The 18,147-nt window shown below is 42.5% G+C and overlaps 3 protein-coding genes across 3 annotated transcripts; 2 read left to right on the forward strand and 1 right to left on the reverse strand.

Annotated features, from left to right (window-relative positions):
• Nucleotides 1-23: 23 nt before the first annotated feature.
• LOC135502592 (uncharacterized) lies at nucleotides 24-4,863 on the reverse strand. The gene is made up of 7 exons (XM_064795541.1): nucleotides 4,860-4,863; nucleotides 4,459-4,755; nucleotides 3,786-4,088; nucleotides 2,424-2,741; nucleotides 1,763-2,047; nucleotides 1,512-1,581; nucleotides 24-1,125 (listed from the first exon to the last, which is right to left on the reverse strand). The coding sequence occupies exons 1-7, from the start codon at nucleotides 4,861-4,863 to the stop codon at nucleotides 24-26; spliced, it is 2,379 nt and encodes a 792-aa protein (XP_064651611.1).
• Nucleotides 4,864-14,339: 9,476 nt separating this feature from the next.
• Nucleotides 14,340-16,088, forward strand: LOC135502593 (uncharacterized). The gene has a single exon (XM_064795542.1). The coding sequence runs from the start codon at nucleotides 14,340-14,342 to the stop codon at nucleotides 16,086-16,088; it is 1,749 nt and encodes a 582-aa protein (XP_064651612.1).
• LOC135502594 (uncharacterized) lies at nucleotides 16,085-17,716 on the forward strand. The gene has a single exon (XM_064795543.1). The coding sequence runs from the start codon at nucleotides 16,085-16,087 to the stop codon at nucleotides 17,714-17,716; it is 1,632 nt and encodes a 543-aa protein (XP_064651613.1).
• Nucleotides 17,717-18,147: the final 431 nt, after the last annotated feature.

Raw genomic sequence — 18,147 nt, forward strand, 5'->3', positions numbered from 1 at the left:
ACCTATTGGGATGTTGATACCTATTATTCTGAACTAAGTTGTCTGAAGTCCAAGTACCCTCCATGCGTTACTGGCGCTACTGGATCTAAATGCGCGTATGGTGACCCTTGCTCGTTTGCCATATTGTCGTTCGAACGACTTGTAACCAACTCTTGGGCGCCATTCGAGCGACTTGGAGTCTGCCCATTGGACCCATTAGCTTGTCTTGAACTGCTCTCTGCTGTACTTTGATCAGGCTGCGCGTCCTTGTGAATTCTTAGCTCTTTCTGTGCGTCTGTTACGAAGATTGGTAGGTCATTGTATGTACCTTCAGGCTCCTGTCCCTCCTGGTCGCTTATTGGATCGCTTGAGATATACTCCCCAGACTCATCGTCTGAGGAGCCATTAGCTTGTCTTGAACTGCTCTCTGCTGTACTTTGGTCAGGCTGCGCGTCCTTGTGAATTCTTAGCTCTTTCTGTGCGTCTGTTACGAGGATTGGTAGGTCATTGTATGTACCTTCAGGCTCCTGTCCCTCCTGGTCGCTTATTGGATCGCTCAAGATATACTCCCCAGACTCATCGTCTGAGGAGCCATTAGCTTGTCTTGAACTGCTCTCTGCTGTACTTTGGTCAGGCTGCGCGTCCTTGTGAATTCTTAGCTCTTTCTGTGCGTCTGTTACGAGGATTGGTAGGTCATTGTATGTACCTTCAGGCTCCTGTCCCTCCTGGTCGCTTATTGGATCGCTTAAGATATACTCCCCAGACTCATCGTCTGAGGAGCCACACTCCGTTTGATTTTGCTGAGGTGCAGGAACTGGGCGTAGACCTGGAACACCCTGCTGCCATGTCGCGTTATCGTATGCACCCACGTCAACGTCTACGTCATCGTCGGACTCCGCAGGCTCATTCCTATGGGCTCCGTGAACCGGAACTCGGTGCCCCGTAGGCAATGGCTGTGGGGGTTTTTGTCCATGCCAGCGTTCACGGTCAAACACATCATTTACGTGATCTGTTTCAATTTTGGCGTAAATGTGTACCTGAGGTTTTCCGTCTGTTGTGAATTCAACCCTGGTATCATCGTAATCAGCGTTGTCATTTGCCGGTCGATGACACTGCCTCTTCCTCCATCGCAGCAGACCACGTTTCCTACAGAAGTAAATACAGTTTTATTAGAGAGGCTAAGATCTGGAATTTGGGATTCTCGTCACTCTACGCGAATAGCGATCAAGATCAAAACATCACTTCTAGTGCATGGCAGGTTAATTTCAGATTGGTACATGTATGTCAAATAACTTTCCTCAATGATTCATTCCCCATGAACCGTCAATGTTTGATAAAAATCTGAAAGATTATTTATCGAATACTTCATCAGCTAGCTTCATGTGTTAATAGCTTCTGGGATATTAACTGTAAATCCTAATTATAGTGCGATCAAGAAACCAGTGTCGACAGCTATATGCCCCCCTCCCCCCTTCAACTTCACCGAAATCTGTCGCCGTTTTACCAACAGACCTGTATCCGAAGTAGCTTACCATAAAATAATAGCCAGAATGACGACTGGTATCGTTACAATGCCGGCTCCAACAAGACCGCCTACAGCTGCTGTAAAGAAAACAACTTTGGAGGTTATCTTCATCAGACTCAACCTTTTTTGCCAGACAGCATGCAGTATGTATATGAATGAATAGATTATCAGGACATGTTGAAATTAGAATCGACGTTTCTATGTTCGATCCGTCGAGCTTTTATTTGTCCATATTCGGCTGAAGTCAACCTGACTCACTTATGCTTGTCTTGTCATCAACCTCGTCATTGAAGACCCTGCTCCTGTATACAACATCACCACCATCTTCGACAACCATATAATAATAATATGATTTATCGGGATCAACAACAAATGTTACATAGGTATTCTCTTGTTTAGGCACGGTGTGAGTCATGCAGTCGTCTGTGCCGGTCTGGCAGTATTTGATCTTCAGCCCTGTATATTTTCCAGTCACTCGTTCCCAGCCCGCGGTTACTATTTTACCTATCCGATTCACACCTTTAAGGGACGTTTTGGGTTTCTCTGCAAAGTAAAAATACAAACATGTTTGAAGAAATGGTTTAAACAATGGCCATGCACATGATGAGGATATGGGCAGGTCTAACGGAGAAATGAAATTGCCTACTTGTGTGGTAAGCCGTTGACGGCACGTAACTTGGCGAAGTTGCGAAATCGAAATCAACCATACCCCTATCTCATTAGACGCCAAGGCGGTTGGACGCATCTCAGCTTCTTGTCCTATTCAAAGACCGACCGCACTGCTGAGAGTAACGATTCATAGAAACCCATGACGTGCATCAGAGGTATTCCTCAAGAGGTAAATAACGCAGCTCAGGTGTGAACTAAACAACTGAAGAGATCGAATGTCTATAAAAGTCTCTAAAAGAGATCCACAAACCTGGTGTTTCCCCGGAAGCCACGTTGCTAAAGTTACTCGTGTGAGTCCCCGTGTGGGAGTTCCTGCTGCGCACTCGAAACATATACCAGACATTCGACTCAAGACCCATAATCTTATGATACACGGCTTTCTTGAGACCTGGATCAGTTATTCCTCCTTCGGGAACCTCGGGGGCAACATTCCAGTTGTCGGCAAACTTCTTGTATTGGACGTAAAATCTCTGCTCCAACCCGCCATTAATTTCTGAGATCCATGTGAGCGTCGCTGCTACGGCAGTTGAATTGACAACTTCGAGTTTGCTGGGTGCAGAAGGTGGACCTAAAATGAAGCAACAGTTGTGATATATAGTTATGAGATGAATGTGCAGATTTGGTCTTTCAACGTCTCAGTGTTGGAATCATGAACTACATGTACATCAGTTTGGAATTGACGTCAAGATTTCCTATGATTGGTGTCACTTTCTGACAGCATAAACACATATACAGCCTTAAAACACAACCACAGGTGAATGGTACATGATGCGTTGTATTGACCTTCTAACATGTCCGAAGACCTTGGGGGGGGGGGTTTACCCTAAAATGTCATTTGGCACCCAAACGGTTAACAGGGCAACGACCATGACTGTGTCGGATTTAAGGAATCAATACCGAGCTGGAGGTGCTTGGTTGTATAATTGCTTCTGTTTCATTCGAGTAGGTAATGAACGGTTGTGATTGATATTTAGGTGTTTGATACGCACTTCACTCGAAATTATCGATGGAATCAAGGAGTTTTGCTATCCGGTTTTTTACGAGATACACTATTACTGTAGACCTTCGTCTTCTGATTTTTTAATTGCCATTAACCTCTTCTGGGTCCTTAAATAAATCCTTCAGAGTTCCTACAACCTCTCAGATTCCAATATCTCGAAACATATTAAATAATCTCGTGTAATTGGTTTTAGGGGGTAATTTGACGTAAATGTGTTGGCTTCAAAATTAAAAGAATTCGGCTGAATTTTATACCTACTGTGGGAACCATTCGGACTCTGCAAGCGCGTCTACGCTGCTCCGCCCCCAAACCGGACGCTCGCGTCACGCCTATCTGTACGATAGCTTGATCAATTATTACCTTTCTTACATCGTAATGTATTGTGATAGTTTTGTATCTGTCATGTTTTAGTGTAGTTCAAATAAAGTTATCTAGCACAGAGCAGATTGGCCTCGAACTCCTTCTCTCTCACTATTCGATACACGTAGTCACACTATTGGATTCTTCTGGAACCCCATTCCTACCAAGGGCTTCAGAATTGACTATTAAGGTGGCCATTGAAACACACCCATCTCCGTTGGGAAACCACTAACAACAGATGATACAACTTACCTGGTTTGAAAAGCTTAAATTTGAAAACCTTCGCTTGAAATCCACTCGTTTTTACAGAGCACGTATAGTTCCCATAATCGGAGGATTTGACGTGTTCGATGGCCAACTTGCTCGACGTCGGCCCGAAAATAATTTCATATTCGGACGATGAGTTCGAAAGGATGTTGTCATCTTTGGACCAGACGTAACCCGTTGTTGCCGGAGTCGGGTTGGCGATGATGAACAGTTCAAACGATGCCTCCTTGCCTATCTCACCCACCACGTCATACGTCATGTTGGCCTCTGGGTCTATTCTAGGAGAAACTGTGGGTGAAAAGGAAGTGTTCAGTGGCAAATGCATAATGCAGTGTGCACTGCATCAGGGAAAGATTTTGTAAACGGATAAAAACTGTTAAGTTCTTTTCAGTACTTCGCCAAGACCTCTGTGAATTCCTTCTGCTCCTTCTCTGTAAACCCTTCACAGACATTATACTATGTTTCCACCTATTGAATTACAAAGCAATAATTTTAAGTGATTTGTTGTCAGACAGATGAGCTAATGAATAGTTGTAACGGTATTCAAAATGATCACAAATACATGGAAAGGAATTTCATAAGGATTTTCAGTTTAGATAAGAAGATTCAGTTCAATATCTCAGCAGATATATTACAAAGAATGCAGAACCAAACTTACAATGCACAGTCAGGACTGCGGATGCCTGTCCCATCCCACCAAGATTCCAAGCCTTACAAGAGTACGTCCCACTCCTATCGTATGGTATGCGCACGAACTCGAAAAGCTTCCCATTCTGCGTGCTGTTCTCGGAGTCTTGGATAACCTGTTCCGCAGTGGAGCCGCTCTTCATCCAAAGCCACTGGTACCGCGAAATATACTTTGATCGGTGGCGGACGCTGGTAGCACATTCAAACTGCACGAATTCATGTTCATTCACAGTTGTCTTATTGATTTTGACTTCAACATCAGGCGGAACTGAAAACAGAAGGTGTAACTGATTAATCTTAGGAAAGCCTAAGAGATTGTTGCAGAATGTTAAAGCAAAGCTCTAGAGAGTTGGTTTTAAATAGAAATCCAACCCATTTTGGCCAAATAATTAGGTATTGGAAGTTTGCATGGTGGAAGGCTGTTTGGCAAATATTGCACTTCAAAGAATTTGAAAAGTGTTTATGAAACTGACCAGTGGTAATTACTACATGTATAGTCTGATATTTTGAGGGAGATACATGTATTTGTAGTTGAAAATATGCTGGCTCATGATCGAGAGGTACACAGGCAAAATTGTCCATGCATGGATCATTGATGGGCCCATGGATGGATGCACTGATGGCCCATGCACCACCTAATGTTGGGAATTCCGTCATAGGCCCACTGCCGTTGGTTCCCCTAAAAATGACCATATGCAGTAAAGTATAAACCGATCGGAGTAGCAGTCCAGTCACCAAGTCTAACAGTGGATATATGATGAGGATTCTCCATCATCTATCCATGGTTGGGCCAATGGATGGAACGTTCATGATCAATTGCCGTCATAGATCCATGCATGAACACTTTTTCCTGTGTAGTTGGTTTTCATTTGCGAAGTATCTGGTACATCTAGAATTCAAGACAGATTACATTGTATTTTGTATAACCCGATTCTTTTTCAACAAGTCGTGCCATATGAAACTTTAAACTCAACGACCCCCCTGTAAATCTACAAGATCCCCCTCGAAATTTAAACATGGATGGTGGCTTCTTTGAAGCTGTACCAACCGTCGCACCCTTGTTTCTTCCCACTGACAAGGCTTATTATAAACCGCGAGATGCGGAATGCGAAATCGCGAGATGCCAACCTCGGTGGGAGAACCAATCGCCACAGAATGTATTGCAAATATTAAACCTGAAAAGGCGAACATTCATGAGACCGAGGCTATAGCGGGGAGCTATCTCATCCATGGTAATCTGTCACAAACCAATTATGTTCTTATCGATTCTTTTCTGTTGATATTTAACTGAGATTCCATACTTGGCGTGAAGCTACTCTCTTAATTTAGTGCCTGAGATGTGTTTAGTCTGTCACGTGCAGACTCATGCATTACATTTGTGAGTCTGCCTCACGATTGGCTCATAGTGGCTACACACTGGCCACCAATCGGGAGCTAATTCGTAAGGGACAACGTATGTTACAGATAATGGTCGTCGATGTTTTATCATGAAATTTTTCATTGAAATAAGCAGCACGCGCATAACAAGGATCAAAGTCGTGTAATTTATGAATGAAACAGAAAACTTATAGGACAAACTAACAGTTAGTATTTCTTTCGCGTCGTACAGAAAATTTAAAAAGTATGAGTATATTCCGAGGCGACGATTGTGCCACGACAGAATCATGTTTCGAATAACACAAATTAAATCGTTTAGAATTAGGCCCACGGCAATGGCCGCTTTAGCGCCACTGACATTGGTGCCTAATGGTATTAGGCTAGGATGTGTTATGATTTTTACGGCTACTCCGCCCCCGAGCCGGATGCTCGTGTCACGCCTGTTTGTACAATAGCTTGACCTATCATTACCTTTTCTTACATCGTAATGTATTGTGATAGTTTTGTATCTGTCATGTCTTAGTTCAGTTCAAATAAAGTTATCTAGCACAGAGCAGATTGACCTCGAACTCCTTCTCTCTCACTATTCGATACACGTAGCCACACTGTGAGATTCTTCTGGAACCCCATTCCTACCAAGGGCTTCAGAATTGACTATTAAGGTGGCCATTGAAATACACCCATCTCCGTTGGGAAACCACTAACAACAGATGATACAACTTACCTGGTTTGAAAAGCTTAAATTTGAAAACCTTCGCTTGAAATCCGCTCGTTTTCACAGAACACGAATAGTTCCCATAATGGGAGGATTTGACGTGTTCGATGGCCAACTTGCTCGACGTCGGGCCGGATATGATTTCATATTCGGACGATGAGTTCGAAAGGATGTTGTCATCTTTGGACCAGACGTAACCAGTTGTTGCCGGAGTCGGGTTGGCGATGATGAACAGTTCAAACGATGCCTCCTTGCCTATCTCACCCACCACGTTATACGTCGTGTTGGCCTCTGTGTCTGTTCTAGGAGAAACTGTGGGTGAAAAGGAAGTGTTCAGAGGCCAATGCATAATGCAGTGTGCACTGCATCGGGGAAAGATTTTGTAAACTGATGAAAATTGTTAAGTTCTTTTCAGTCCTTCGCCAGGACCTTTGTGAATTCCTTCTGCTCCTTCTCTATACCCTTCACATATATTATACTACAGACAGATGAGCTAATGAATAGTTGTAACGGTATTCAAACTGGACACAAATACATGGAAAGGAATTTCATAAGGATTTTCAGTTTGGATAAAAGATTTAGTCAAATATCTCAGCAGATATATTACAAAGAATGCAGAACCAAACTTACAATGCACAGTCAGGACTACCGATGCCTGTCCCATCCCACTAAGATTCCAAGCCTTACAAGAGTACGTCCCACTCCTATCGTATGGTATGCCCACGAACTCGAGAAGCTTCCCATTCTGCGTTGTGTCGGCGTCTTGGATAACCTGTTCCGCAGTAGAGCCGCTCTTCATCCAAAGCCACTGGTACCCCTCGATGCGCTCCGGGTGGCCTCCGCTGGTAGCACATTCAAACCGCACGGATTCATGTTCATTCACAGTTGTCTTACTGATTTTGACTTCAACATCAGGCGGAACTGAAAACAGAAGGTGTTACTGATTAATCTAAGGCAAAACCTAAGAGATTGGTGTAGCATGTTAAAGCAAAGCTCTAGAGAGTTGGTTTTCCAACTCATTTTGGCCAAATAATTAGGTATTCGAAGTTTGCATGGTGTAAGACTGTTTGGCGAAGATTGCACTTCAAAGAATTGGAAAAGTGTTTATGAAACTGACCAGTGGTAATTACTACATAGTCTGATATTTACAGGGAGATATTTGTAGTTGAAAATATGCCGGCTCATGATCGTGAGGTACACAGGCAAAATTGTCCATGCATGATCATTGATGGGCCCATGGGTGGATGCACTGATGGCCCATGGACTACCTAATGTTGGGAATTCCATCATAGGCCCACTGCCGTTGGTTCCCCTAAAAATGACCATATGCAGTAAAGTATAAACCCGTCGGAGTAGCAGTCCAGTCACCAAGTCTAACAGTGGATATATGATGGGGATTCTCCATCATCTATCCATGGTTGGGCCTACGGATGGAACCTTGATAATCAATCGCCATCATAGATCAATGGATGAACACTTTTTCCTGTATAGTTGGTTTTCATTTGCGAAGTATCTGGTGCATCTAGAATTCAAGACAGATTACATTGTATTTTGTATAACCCGATTCTTTTTCAACAAGTCGTGCCATATGAAACTTTAAACTCAACGACCCCCCTGTAAATCTACAAGATCCCCCTCGAAGTTAAAACTTGGGTAGTGGCTTCTTTGAAGCTGTACCAACAGGCGCATCCTTGTTTCTTCCCACTGGCAAGGCTTATTATAAACCGCGAGATGCGGAATGCGAAATCCGGCAAGATGCCAACCTCGGTGGGAGAACCAACCGCCACAGAATGTATTGCAAATATTAAACCTGAAAAGGCGAACATTCATGAGACCGAGGCTATAGCGGGGAGCTATCTCATCCATGGTAATCTGTCACAAACCAATTATGTTCTCGTCGATTCTTTTCTGTTGATATTTAAGTGAGATTCCATACTTGGCGTGAAGCAACTCTCTTAATTGAGTGTCTGAGATGTGTTAAGTCTGTCACATGCAGACTCATGCATTACATTTGTGAGTCTGCCTCACGATTGGCTCATAGTGGCTACACATTGGCCACCAATCGGGAGCTAATTCGTAAGGGACAACGTATATTACAGAGTTAGTCGTCGGTTTTTATCATGAAATTTGTTATTGAAATAAGCAGCACGTGCATAACAAGAATCAAATTTGTGTAATTTATGAATGAAACAGAAAACTTATAGGACAAACTAACAGTTAGCATTTCTTTCGCATCGTATAGAACATTTAAAACGTATGAATATATTCCTGTAGCGAATAACACAAAGAAAATCGTTTAGAATTAGGCCCCCGGCATTGGCGCCACTGACGTTGGTACCGAATAGTATTAGGCTAGGATGTGTTATGATTTTTACGGGTATCGAAAAAAGGTGAACACATCGATTGAAAAAACATTGGAAATCCCCGCGAGTGTGGCTTTACAAACAGCTTTTGGCCAATGTTCATACGATAAAGTAAAAAAAACACCACTGAGTCATACCAAACAGCGTATGAAACAGCGTATGATTGTTATTAAGCTCTTGTACCAGCTCGTACTGCATGCCATGCTCCCTCGCGGTAGAATGCAAGTGAAAGAAAATGATCCTAAATGTGGCCTCTTCAAAATAGTTTGCCAATGTGAAACCTTCTTAGGGCAGAAGAAGCGGGGCGCCCGATTCAGGAGGAGGACTTGGAATATGGAGTTTAGTTGCTATTGAGGCCCTGTCAGAGATTATCACTAAATCCCCTGAAAGTCAGTCGTCTGTTTGGACATACATGTAGGTGCATGTAGCCTCTGTATTGTCTTCGGACACACTGCCATTGAATGTAGAATTTCACGGAAAAATGGTGATTGTTATGGTCCGGTGAAGAAGAACATCTTGGGGCAGGCAGGAAAGTAATGATTACTCATCTCGCGATTTCTCAACAGATGTGGTCCTGGTTTGACGTTACAAATTTCCGGCTTAATAAGGAACAGTCCAAAATCCGAGATATTGACACTCTTCTCTTACAAGAGCGATTTTCAGTGCTGCATTGACTTTTTTAACATACCGAAAACATCAAACTGGTTAGTGGCCATAACTCCCACATCTTACCCAACATATAATCTCAACGTATAATAATAATATAATAATAAAACGATATTTGTATGGCGCCGCTCATGTTTATATCGCGGCGCCTCACAGAGATGAAAATAAATAGGCCTGGATACATTACTTAAAAACGTTACGTAAAAGATATTAATACATATCATAAAATGATTTGAAAAGCATCCAGCATCTTACCAAACATATAATCTCAACCTGGTTGCAGCCTTTCGTTACAACTTCCCTATTATATATTATATATCGTTCCGTCGTTTCACTGTCTCCTTTAATGAAGAATTGTGTTCTGCATTGATTTATGTATTTTTCAAACTTACCTAAAACATCCAATCTCAGCCTGCTTGAGGCCACTTGTCCATCAGCCGCACACAACCAATACCCCCGGTCCGAAAGTTGAACATTACTTAATTGAAAATTATAATTATTCGTATCACATTGAATGTTTGTTAATCTTGATTTTTTAGAGTTTGAAACAACAAAGCAATTGTCGGTAACAATTTCATCATCCATGATAAAGTCCAACAAGTGCCACCACTTGACATCGCTGGCGGTTCCATTCGCAATGTTACAACTCAGCGTTATCGTTTCTCCGAGGCGTGGTCGTGAATTGCTGATGGTATTCGTTACCGCAGGATTAACTGAAACTAGAAATGGAACACGATCTTTTGTCGAAGTATACACACGGGCCAACACAGTACAAAGTAGCTTTGAAACAATATGTTTACAAGGAGGAACTTTTAAGTGGAATAGAGGCTTAATCCATCGAAAAAATGATGATACGAAGGCGATGTTTCGAGTGGCTTCGCAGCACTCTGGTGATTTTGGTTGTAAGTTTTTCTATTATGTCCTACACACGTCTGACCAGCACTCAACTGATGTGGTCCTCCTGGTTTGACGTCAGTAATCGCATTATAAGGAGCATTCCAAATTCCGAGATATTGACACTGTCTTCTCTTAGAAGGGCGATTATCAGTGCTGCATATCGAAAACAACAAACATGGTTTATGGCCATCACTCCAGCATCTCACCTAAAAAATCATCTCCACCTGGCTGCGGCCTTTCGTTACAAATCCCGTTATCGTTCAGTCGTTTCACTATCCCTTTTAAGGATGAATTTGTGTTCTGCATTGATTTATGTGTTTTTTAAACTTACCTATAACTAACAGGTAGCTTGGTTTCCAATGTATGTTAGCCTCACAAAACCAAACCCCGCCGTCCGAAGGTTTAACATTACTTAATTGAAAATTATAATCATTCGTATCACATTGAATGTTTGTTACTCTTGATTTGTACCGCTTTGAAACAACTAAGCAATCGTTGGTAACATTTCCGATATAAAAGAAGAAACGCGACCACCTTATATCGCTGGCGGTTCCACCCGCAATGTTACAACTCAGCGTTATCGTTTCTCCGATGCGTGGACTTGAATTGCTGATGGTAGTCGTTATCTTTACCTCAGGAGTACCTAAGATTAGAAAATGAAGACACGATCTTTTGCCAATGCAAACAGACCAACACATTACGAAATAACATTGTAACAATGTTAACAAGGTGGATCAATAGTGGGATTAGAGGATTATTCGAATGAAAAAATTGTGATACGAAGTAAATGTTTTGAGTGACTTTGCAGCGCTCTAAATATTTTGGCTTTCATTGCCAAATACCCTACCAACATGTGAAATATATCTCTCATAGTTGTTTCCTTTTTTGGTTTTCGAAAAATGTATTTTTAAATCTGAAGTTGGCCGCTGATTTCCAGTTTTCTTGGTTTAGTTTTTAGGTTGGGACAGTTATGCTTATGGCTATAAGCTTTAGCTATCGATTCGATTATATTAAATTAGTGACTTCACTTTGCTGCCAAAGGGTAACCGACTTGATTAGCTTTACCCAAGGTTTTATTATTATTATTATTAATAGTTCTTTATTCGTACTAACAAGTACAATCAAAAGGTGCAAGTGCAGATACAAAGTGATGTGCTACAACAAAAGAGAACAGAACAAGACAAAATTGTCTTTACACCTTGATATTTACCCTACCCCACACACAGATCAGCCAAGATAAACTCAATCTCTTCCTTCTCCAGAATTTCAAAGTTCCTTTCTTCCTTCATAATGACCAAGTCTCTTATAACACCCGCATTGTCCTTGACTGACTGATCTACATTTTCAAGTCGTCTTACATCTACATTACATACGTCATCTCTACAACAGTTCGCTTTCTCACATAATATTGCAATGTTTTTTGATACCGTAGATCTACTACCCTCGAGTGCCAACTGGCCACATCTCCTAACAAGCTCGTTTTCGCTATTTAGAACCGAGTACATGAATTTAACGAAGCGTGCGTACAGCTGTATGTCAAATGGTGTATCAACACAGATCAGAAGAAGCAGGTTCCTGTGGGTCATATATGGCAAATTGAAAATTTTTCGGACACATTTCCGCCACGCTACACACCCTTTTTCTAGTTTCCTAGGAGTGAAGTCCCATAAGACACAGCAATACAGGGCCATTGCAAATGATTTGAAGAGCTTGTATTTGATATGAGAGAAACAATGACCAAACACAGATATTAAATTGTTACTACGAGAGTAAATCATAGCCACAGAACTATCTAAATTTCTCTCTAATGAATCAGTACCAATGAAGTGTCCAAGATGAATCGCATTTTCGCTAACAACGATATTCTGCCCAGACCATTGCATTGGAAGGTGGTCGCGCAGTACACCATCTGCACTAAAGTATAGAAGCTGGCTCTTTTTAGGGTTAAAGATCACATTATAATCAATCGAAAAATCACTACATACACACAGTAGTTTCCGTAACCCGTACCTAGTCGGCGCTAGGATGACAATGTCATCCGCGTATGCTAAAACACCAATAAACATCGAACCAATGTAACACCCAAAACCGACACTTTTAAGCCTCTCTAACAGCTCATCAATATAAATACAAAAAAGTATAGGGGAGAGAACTCCGCCCTGTTTCACACCATTTCTCACTCCAAATGTGGCACTCTTTTTTCCATTCCATGACACGCTGACGTTTTGTTCCGTGTATAACACCGCCAGAAATCTCGCAACTAGAGGGCAGCACCCTTTTTTTAACAAAAGTTTGAAAAGTTTGATATAGTTCACCCTGTCGAATGCCTTGGATGCATCAAGTAGCATAGTATATGTAATGTTCTGTCGTTTCGTATATTGATATTCCGTGTTTTATCATAAACCTTGTTGTTGTAATGGCGAACCGATTAGCTTGTCTGTTCTGTGACCTGCTCTACAGGAATGGCTCTGCATTAGTCCCTCACGACATTATATCTGGCGACGAGGATATTCGATGCTAAAGTAAGATACCAAGAACCCGTAGAAGTGGACATTTTGAAAAATGCGTGCAGTTATTACTGTGAATTTAACGGTTTAAAAAGTCTGTGACCACGCCGCGAGAAATATATGCGTAATGTACGCGCTATCGCTATGTATGTGTACGTGCAATCGTTCATGTAGAATAGAAATCTCGCCGCGCTGTATGTAGCCCGTGTGAATGCGTTTCCGCGTGTTACCGTTAGATGTCGACACTATCGTTTACTGTGCAGTATTATAATATCCCTAGTTTCTAGCAGTCTTGCTCATAATATTTAGAATATTAGTACCGTGTTGCCAAGATGCCATCACCAGTACGAGCTCCTGCTGACCCAGCTGCCGCTGTTGCGCCTCAACCGATGATATCTCTACCTAACTTTGCTTCATTTGATCCTCATACTGACCCTACCGCTATTGGCCCCAGATGGGAAAGGTGGTTGGCTAGATTTGAGAGACTCTTTGTTGGAATAGGTTTAACTGATCCCACAAGGAAGAGAGCATTGCTACTACATTACGCAGGACCTGATGTAGATGAGATATTCGACACGTTGACAGAGACAGGCGATGATGATGACTATAATACTGCTAAGGCTAAGTTAACTGCGCATTTTCTACCCAAGAAGAACGTAGCATTGGAGGTATACAACTTCAGACAGTGTACTCAAGCAAAGGATGAAACGCTTGATGCCTACCATACTCGCTTGAGAAAACTTGCCAAGACATGTGATTTCGCGAATGTAGACCGCGAGATTTGCGCTCAAATCATAACCGGCACTAATTCACATCAACTTCGCAGAAAAGCGTTGCGTGAAGACATGAATTTAACTAAAATTCTAGATACTGGCCGCGCATTTGAATCAGTGAGCACCAAGCAACCAAGCTTGAAGAATCGCAACATCAAACCGTTAACAAGATTAGAGCCAATTGTCAGGAATTACGCATTCCTGAACCAAGTCATTTCCTGAATCAAGTTATTAGTCCGACAAGTCGCTGCAGCTGCATGGAGCCAGGAAGTCTGAGGAAATCCTTGCGGATTAAGCTAAGCTTAATCGTCTAAGCACCTTCTTTCATCTCTTAACATCTGTTAATTCGTAATCTTGTTTACTTAGTCAATAGTTTGTAGAAATAAAGTCAGTTGTAAAAAAGATACGATAGAGTCAAGTTCACCATCAATTTGTAGTCAGCAACTCCCCAGTAGAAAACCCGAAGTGCGGAGTTTTCGACATGGTGCCGTGACCAGGATCTGGGAAATTCACCGAGTAAATACACAACGCAATATACTAACGTAAAGGTCAAAATGGATAAAATCGATCAACTCAAGAAAAACAGAGACTTGTTACAGGAAGCCTTGGACACCGGTTTCGAACAGGCAAATGCCGTGATTGAAAAGGAGTCACCAACGAAATTCGAACTGTCAAAAGTTGAAGCATGTTCAACAGAAATCGACGAAACGTTCGTCAAGTTACAAAGTCTAAACGTGGAAATAGCGAAACTAGTTACAAAACAGAAGGAAGATGACCTAACCAAAGAGGAAATCTTACAAACGAAACAGAGGAATATAGACAATCGAACCAAACTAGTGCACGTGAGTAAGTTTGTAGAATTACAGTCCAAGAAAACGGTCACAAAGCCAGCGACAGTCGACGCGCCAGCCGCGTCAGTACCCAAAACAGCGCAACTGCCAAAGTTGAAATTACCGACATTCGACGGGTCTTACACATCATGGAAATCTTTTTGGGACACGATTGAAGCAGATGTTCTCAGTGCTAACTATGCGGATATCACGAAATACAATTATATCAAGGGACAGTTAACGGGCTCAGCGACAGACGCTGTTGCTGGTCTTCAAGCTTCAGGGGAAAACCTGAAAGTACTGGTAGAAATCTTGAAAGAACGTTTCGGACAACCCCGAAAAATCATTCGATCACATGTGAATAACCTCTTAGAAATGCCAGGGCCTGCAGGACATTATAATGCTCTCCGGGAATTCCACAACCGAGTAATGGGGGACATACGGTCCCTAGAAAACCTCAACGTCGATATCTACAAATGCGCTCCGTTTATTGTACCAATCATCGAAAAGAAGTTACCGAAATTCTTCCGGGAAAAAATGGGAACCTCAGGGCAACAGGATGCTTTTGACTTAAAGCGATTCATGCAGTCTTTCTCAGAACAGCTTGAAAACGTTGGAGAACGCGCAGATGCTCCTCCACAGTCGGATATCAGTCATAGGAAAAGTACGCAGAATCAGAATCGAAACCTGAACGGGAGTAAAGTTTCATTGGATTCGTTTGTAAGTGTGCCCGCAGCCAAACCCAAAATGTGTCAATTCTGCAACTCCGGTCACAGTTGTTTTGAATGCACTCTATCACCAACAAACCGATACAATGCCGTTTTCAACAAACGCCTGTGCAGCAACTGTCTTCGAACATCTCATATCGCCAAGGAATGTAACAACCGCAGCAAATGCCACACGTGTGGTAAAAAGCACCACACCAGTCTTCACGAATACTTTGAACAGAAATACAGCAATTCAAGTAACACAGGAATGTGTGCCGTAACCCCCAAGTACTCCGATGTACGAAAAATCGATATCAATGATCACGTGGGATTTAAAACAACAAACGTGAATTCCAAAAAACGCGCAACCAATAGGCCGTCCACAGTTCTACTAGAAACAGGGTATGTTACCTTACAGAATAAAGGGAAGGAATCCACAGCAGGAGTGCTGATTGATAGAGGAAGCATGTCCTCTTACATTCGCAAAGATACAGCACAAAAGCTTCAACTCAAACCGGTGCGTTCCCAATCCATAAGTGTTAATGGCTTCGGAGGCCACTCTTCAAAACGGCAATACGACATTGCAAATGTTGAAATTGCAACCACTGACGGTATCAAAATAATTGAAGTTCTCATCACCGATGAAATAGTCAACCCCATCAATCAACGAGAATGGAATACATGTAAGGAGTACCCATACATAGCGAACATTGAAAACAAGTTAGCAAATAACTTTAGTGCCGATGAATTTACGTGGATATCATGATTGGATGTGATCATGCCTTCCAGTTCCTTGAAAATCGTCTAGTGAAAGGGGACGGGCCGACAGTACAGTGTTCAAATTTGGGATGTTTTGTGTCAGGACCACTGTTTCCCGTTAAAATCGAACACTCCGTGATTACATCAGCAGATCGAATCAACACAACCGCAAACGAACATATCATCGAGGACAATGATCCCGAGATACAATCACTTGAGGAATTCATCAACAGCAGCACTCTTCAGCCAACGGATGAAAATGACACTGATTTCGATGAACAGTTTAAATCGGACTTCATGCAAAAAATCGAGTTCAAGGATGGGAACTATTCGGTTCCGTTACCATGGAGACCAGACCACGCGGAACTACTCACTAACAGAAGGGAATGCGAAGCCAGGCTACGTCAAGTCATGGCAAGATTACGTAAGTTAAACCTTCTCAACAACTACACCCAAGTAATGCAGGAAAACCTGGACAAGGGTTTCATCTCAGAGGGCAGCCAAGATGACTGTGACACCGGCCACTATTTGCCTCATTTTCCCATACTCCGTGACAGTGAAACAACCCCCCTGAGAATCGTTTTTGACGCCAGTAGTGGTAGCCCATCGCTCAACTCATGCCTTTATGAAGGACCTAATATGCTTCAAGACCTAACTGAACTGATCATGCTCTTTCGGACCAAACGGATTGGTCTGTCCGCAGATATCGCTCGTGCCTTTTTAGCTGTGCATTTGTTAGAATCGGAGAGGAAGTGGGTTAGATTCCTCTGGTATAAAGACAATGATGTCTCGAAAGAACTGATTCCTTATCACTGTAACACTGTCATATTCGGAAATGTTTCCAGCCCATTCGCCCTCGCTATCACTCTGCACAAGCATCTGTCTAGTTACGATACCCCAGTTGCCAAGGATATGAAAACAAAATTCTACGTTGACAATCTGTTAACCGGAGTCGATTCAAATCAGGAAGCATTGGATTACTTCCAGGAGTCTCGTGAGATCATGAACCACGCGTCTTTCAATTTGCGCCAATGGAGTTCAAACTCGGAAACACTCGATGAAAGAATCAGATCGGAAGGAGTACAAACAAAATCTGACATTGTAGGGGTACTTGGACTGAAATGGGATACCAAATCTGATCAGATTTCAGTCGCGAAAAAGGATCTCAAATCATCAGGAGAACTTTCAAAACGTAAAGTAACATCTCAGACCGCATCAATCTTCGACCCGCTCGGAATTGTAGCACCGCTGACAGTCCCTGCTAAGTCTTACGTGAACAACCTGTGGAGAGGCCAAAAAACCTGGGATGAACACTTATCAATCACCGAACGGCAAGAATGGGAAACAATCAAACAGGAGTCCCTCTCTCTCACGCACATGCTATCTATACCCCGTTGGCTAGGGGGTGACACCAGCAAACCGTTACAAATCGTAGTATTCTGTGATGCATGTCCCACCACCGCCATTGGTTGTGTCGCTTACGCTAAACAGAACAATAAAGTCGCCCTCATCGGCTCTAAGAACAAAGTCATCTCAGAGAAAAATGTCAATTTCACAGTCCCTAAGCTTGAACTGATGGCCATGGTCTTGGGGGTAAATTATGCAGAGACCTTGCGAAATACCTACATCACGTAGTATCAGACAATCGAAGTGGTATACAGCACTGATTCAGAGATAGCGCTTTATTGGCTCAGATCCAATAAAAAACTCAAACAGTTTGTTCACAACCGCGTGCAAACAATACGTCAGAAGTCAGACTTGACTTCTTGGTACCATGTGTCAACCAAACAAAACGCTGCAGACATCTTATCACGTGGTGCGACACATCAGGAATTGAAGGACTCTTCATGGCTGCAGGGGCCAAAATGGCTCAAGGATGATAAAACCACGTGGCCTTTAACCGCACTTTCCGACCTAACCTTGAACAGTTCCGTCTCTCTGACAGCCGCGTTTGAAATGCAAAATGACTTCGTTGTTACAAGCATGGTCGCAACAACACCTGTCGCAAGTATCAGCGACGTTATAGCACAGGACAAGTTCAGTTCATGGAATAGACTTCTGAGAAT

Source organism: Lineus longissimus, chromosome 18, assembly GCF_910592395.1.
Source record: "Lineus longissimus chromosome 18, tnLinLong1.2, whole genome shotgun sequence".
NCBI lineage: Eukaryota > Metazoa > Nemertea > Pilidiophora > Heteronemertea > Lineidae > Lineus > Lineus longissimus.

Excerpts from the sequence above, each read along its gene's own strand:
- LOC135502593 (XM_064795542.1), top strand. The coding sequence starts at position 14,340 with ATGGATAAAATCGATCAACTCAAGAAAAACAGAGACTTGTTACAGGAA.
- LOC135502592 (XM_064795541.1), bottom strand. Across the intron at positions 4,089-4,458 it reads CGCAGTCCTGACTGTGCATT|TTTCTCCTAGAATAGACCCA; the intron begins GTAAGTTTGGTT and ends TTTCACCCACAG. Across the intron at positions 1,126-1,511 it reads ATTCTGGCTATTATTTTATG|GAAACGTGGTCTGCTGCGAT; the intron begins GTAAGCTACTTC and ends TTACTTCTGTAG.
- LOC135502594 (XM_064795543.1), top strand. The coding sequence starts at position 16,085 with ATGATTGGATGTGATCATGCCTTCCAGTTCCTTGAAAATCGTCTAGTG.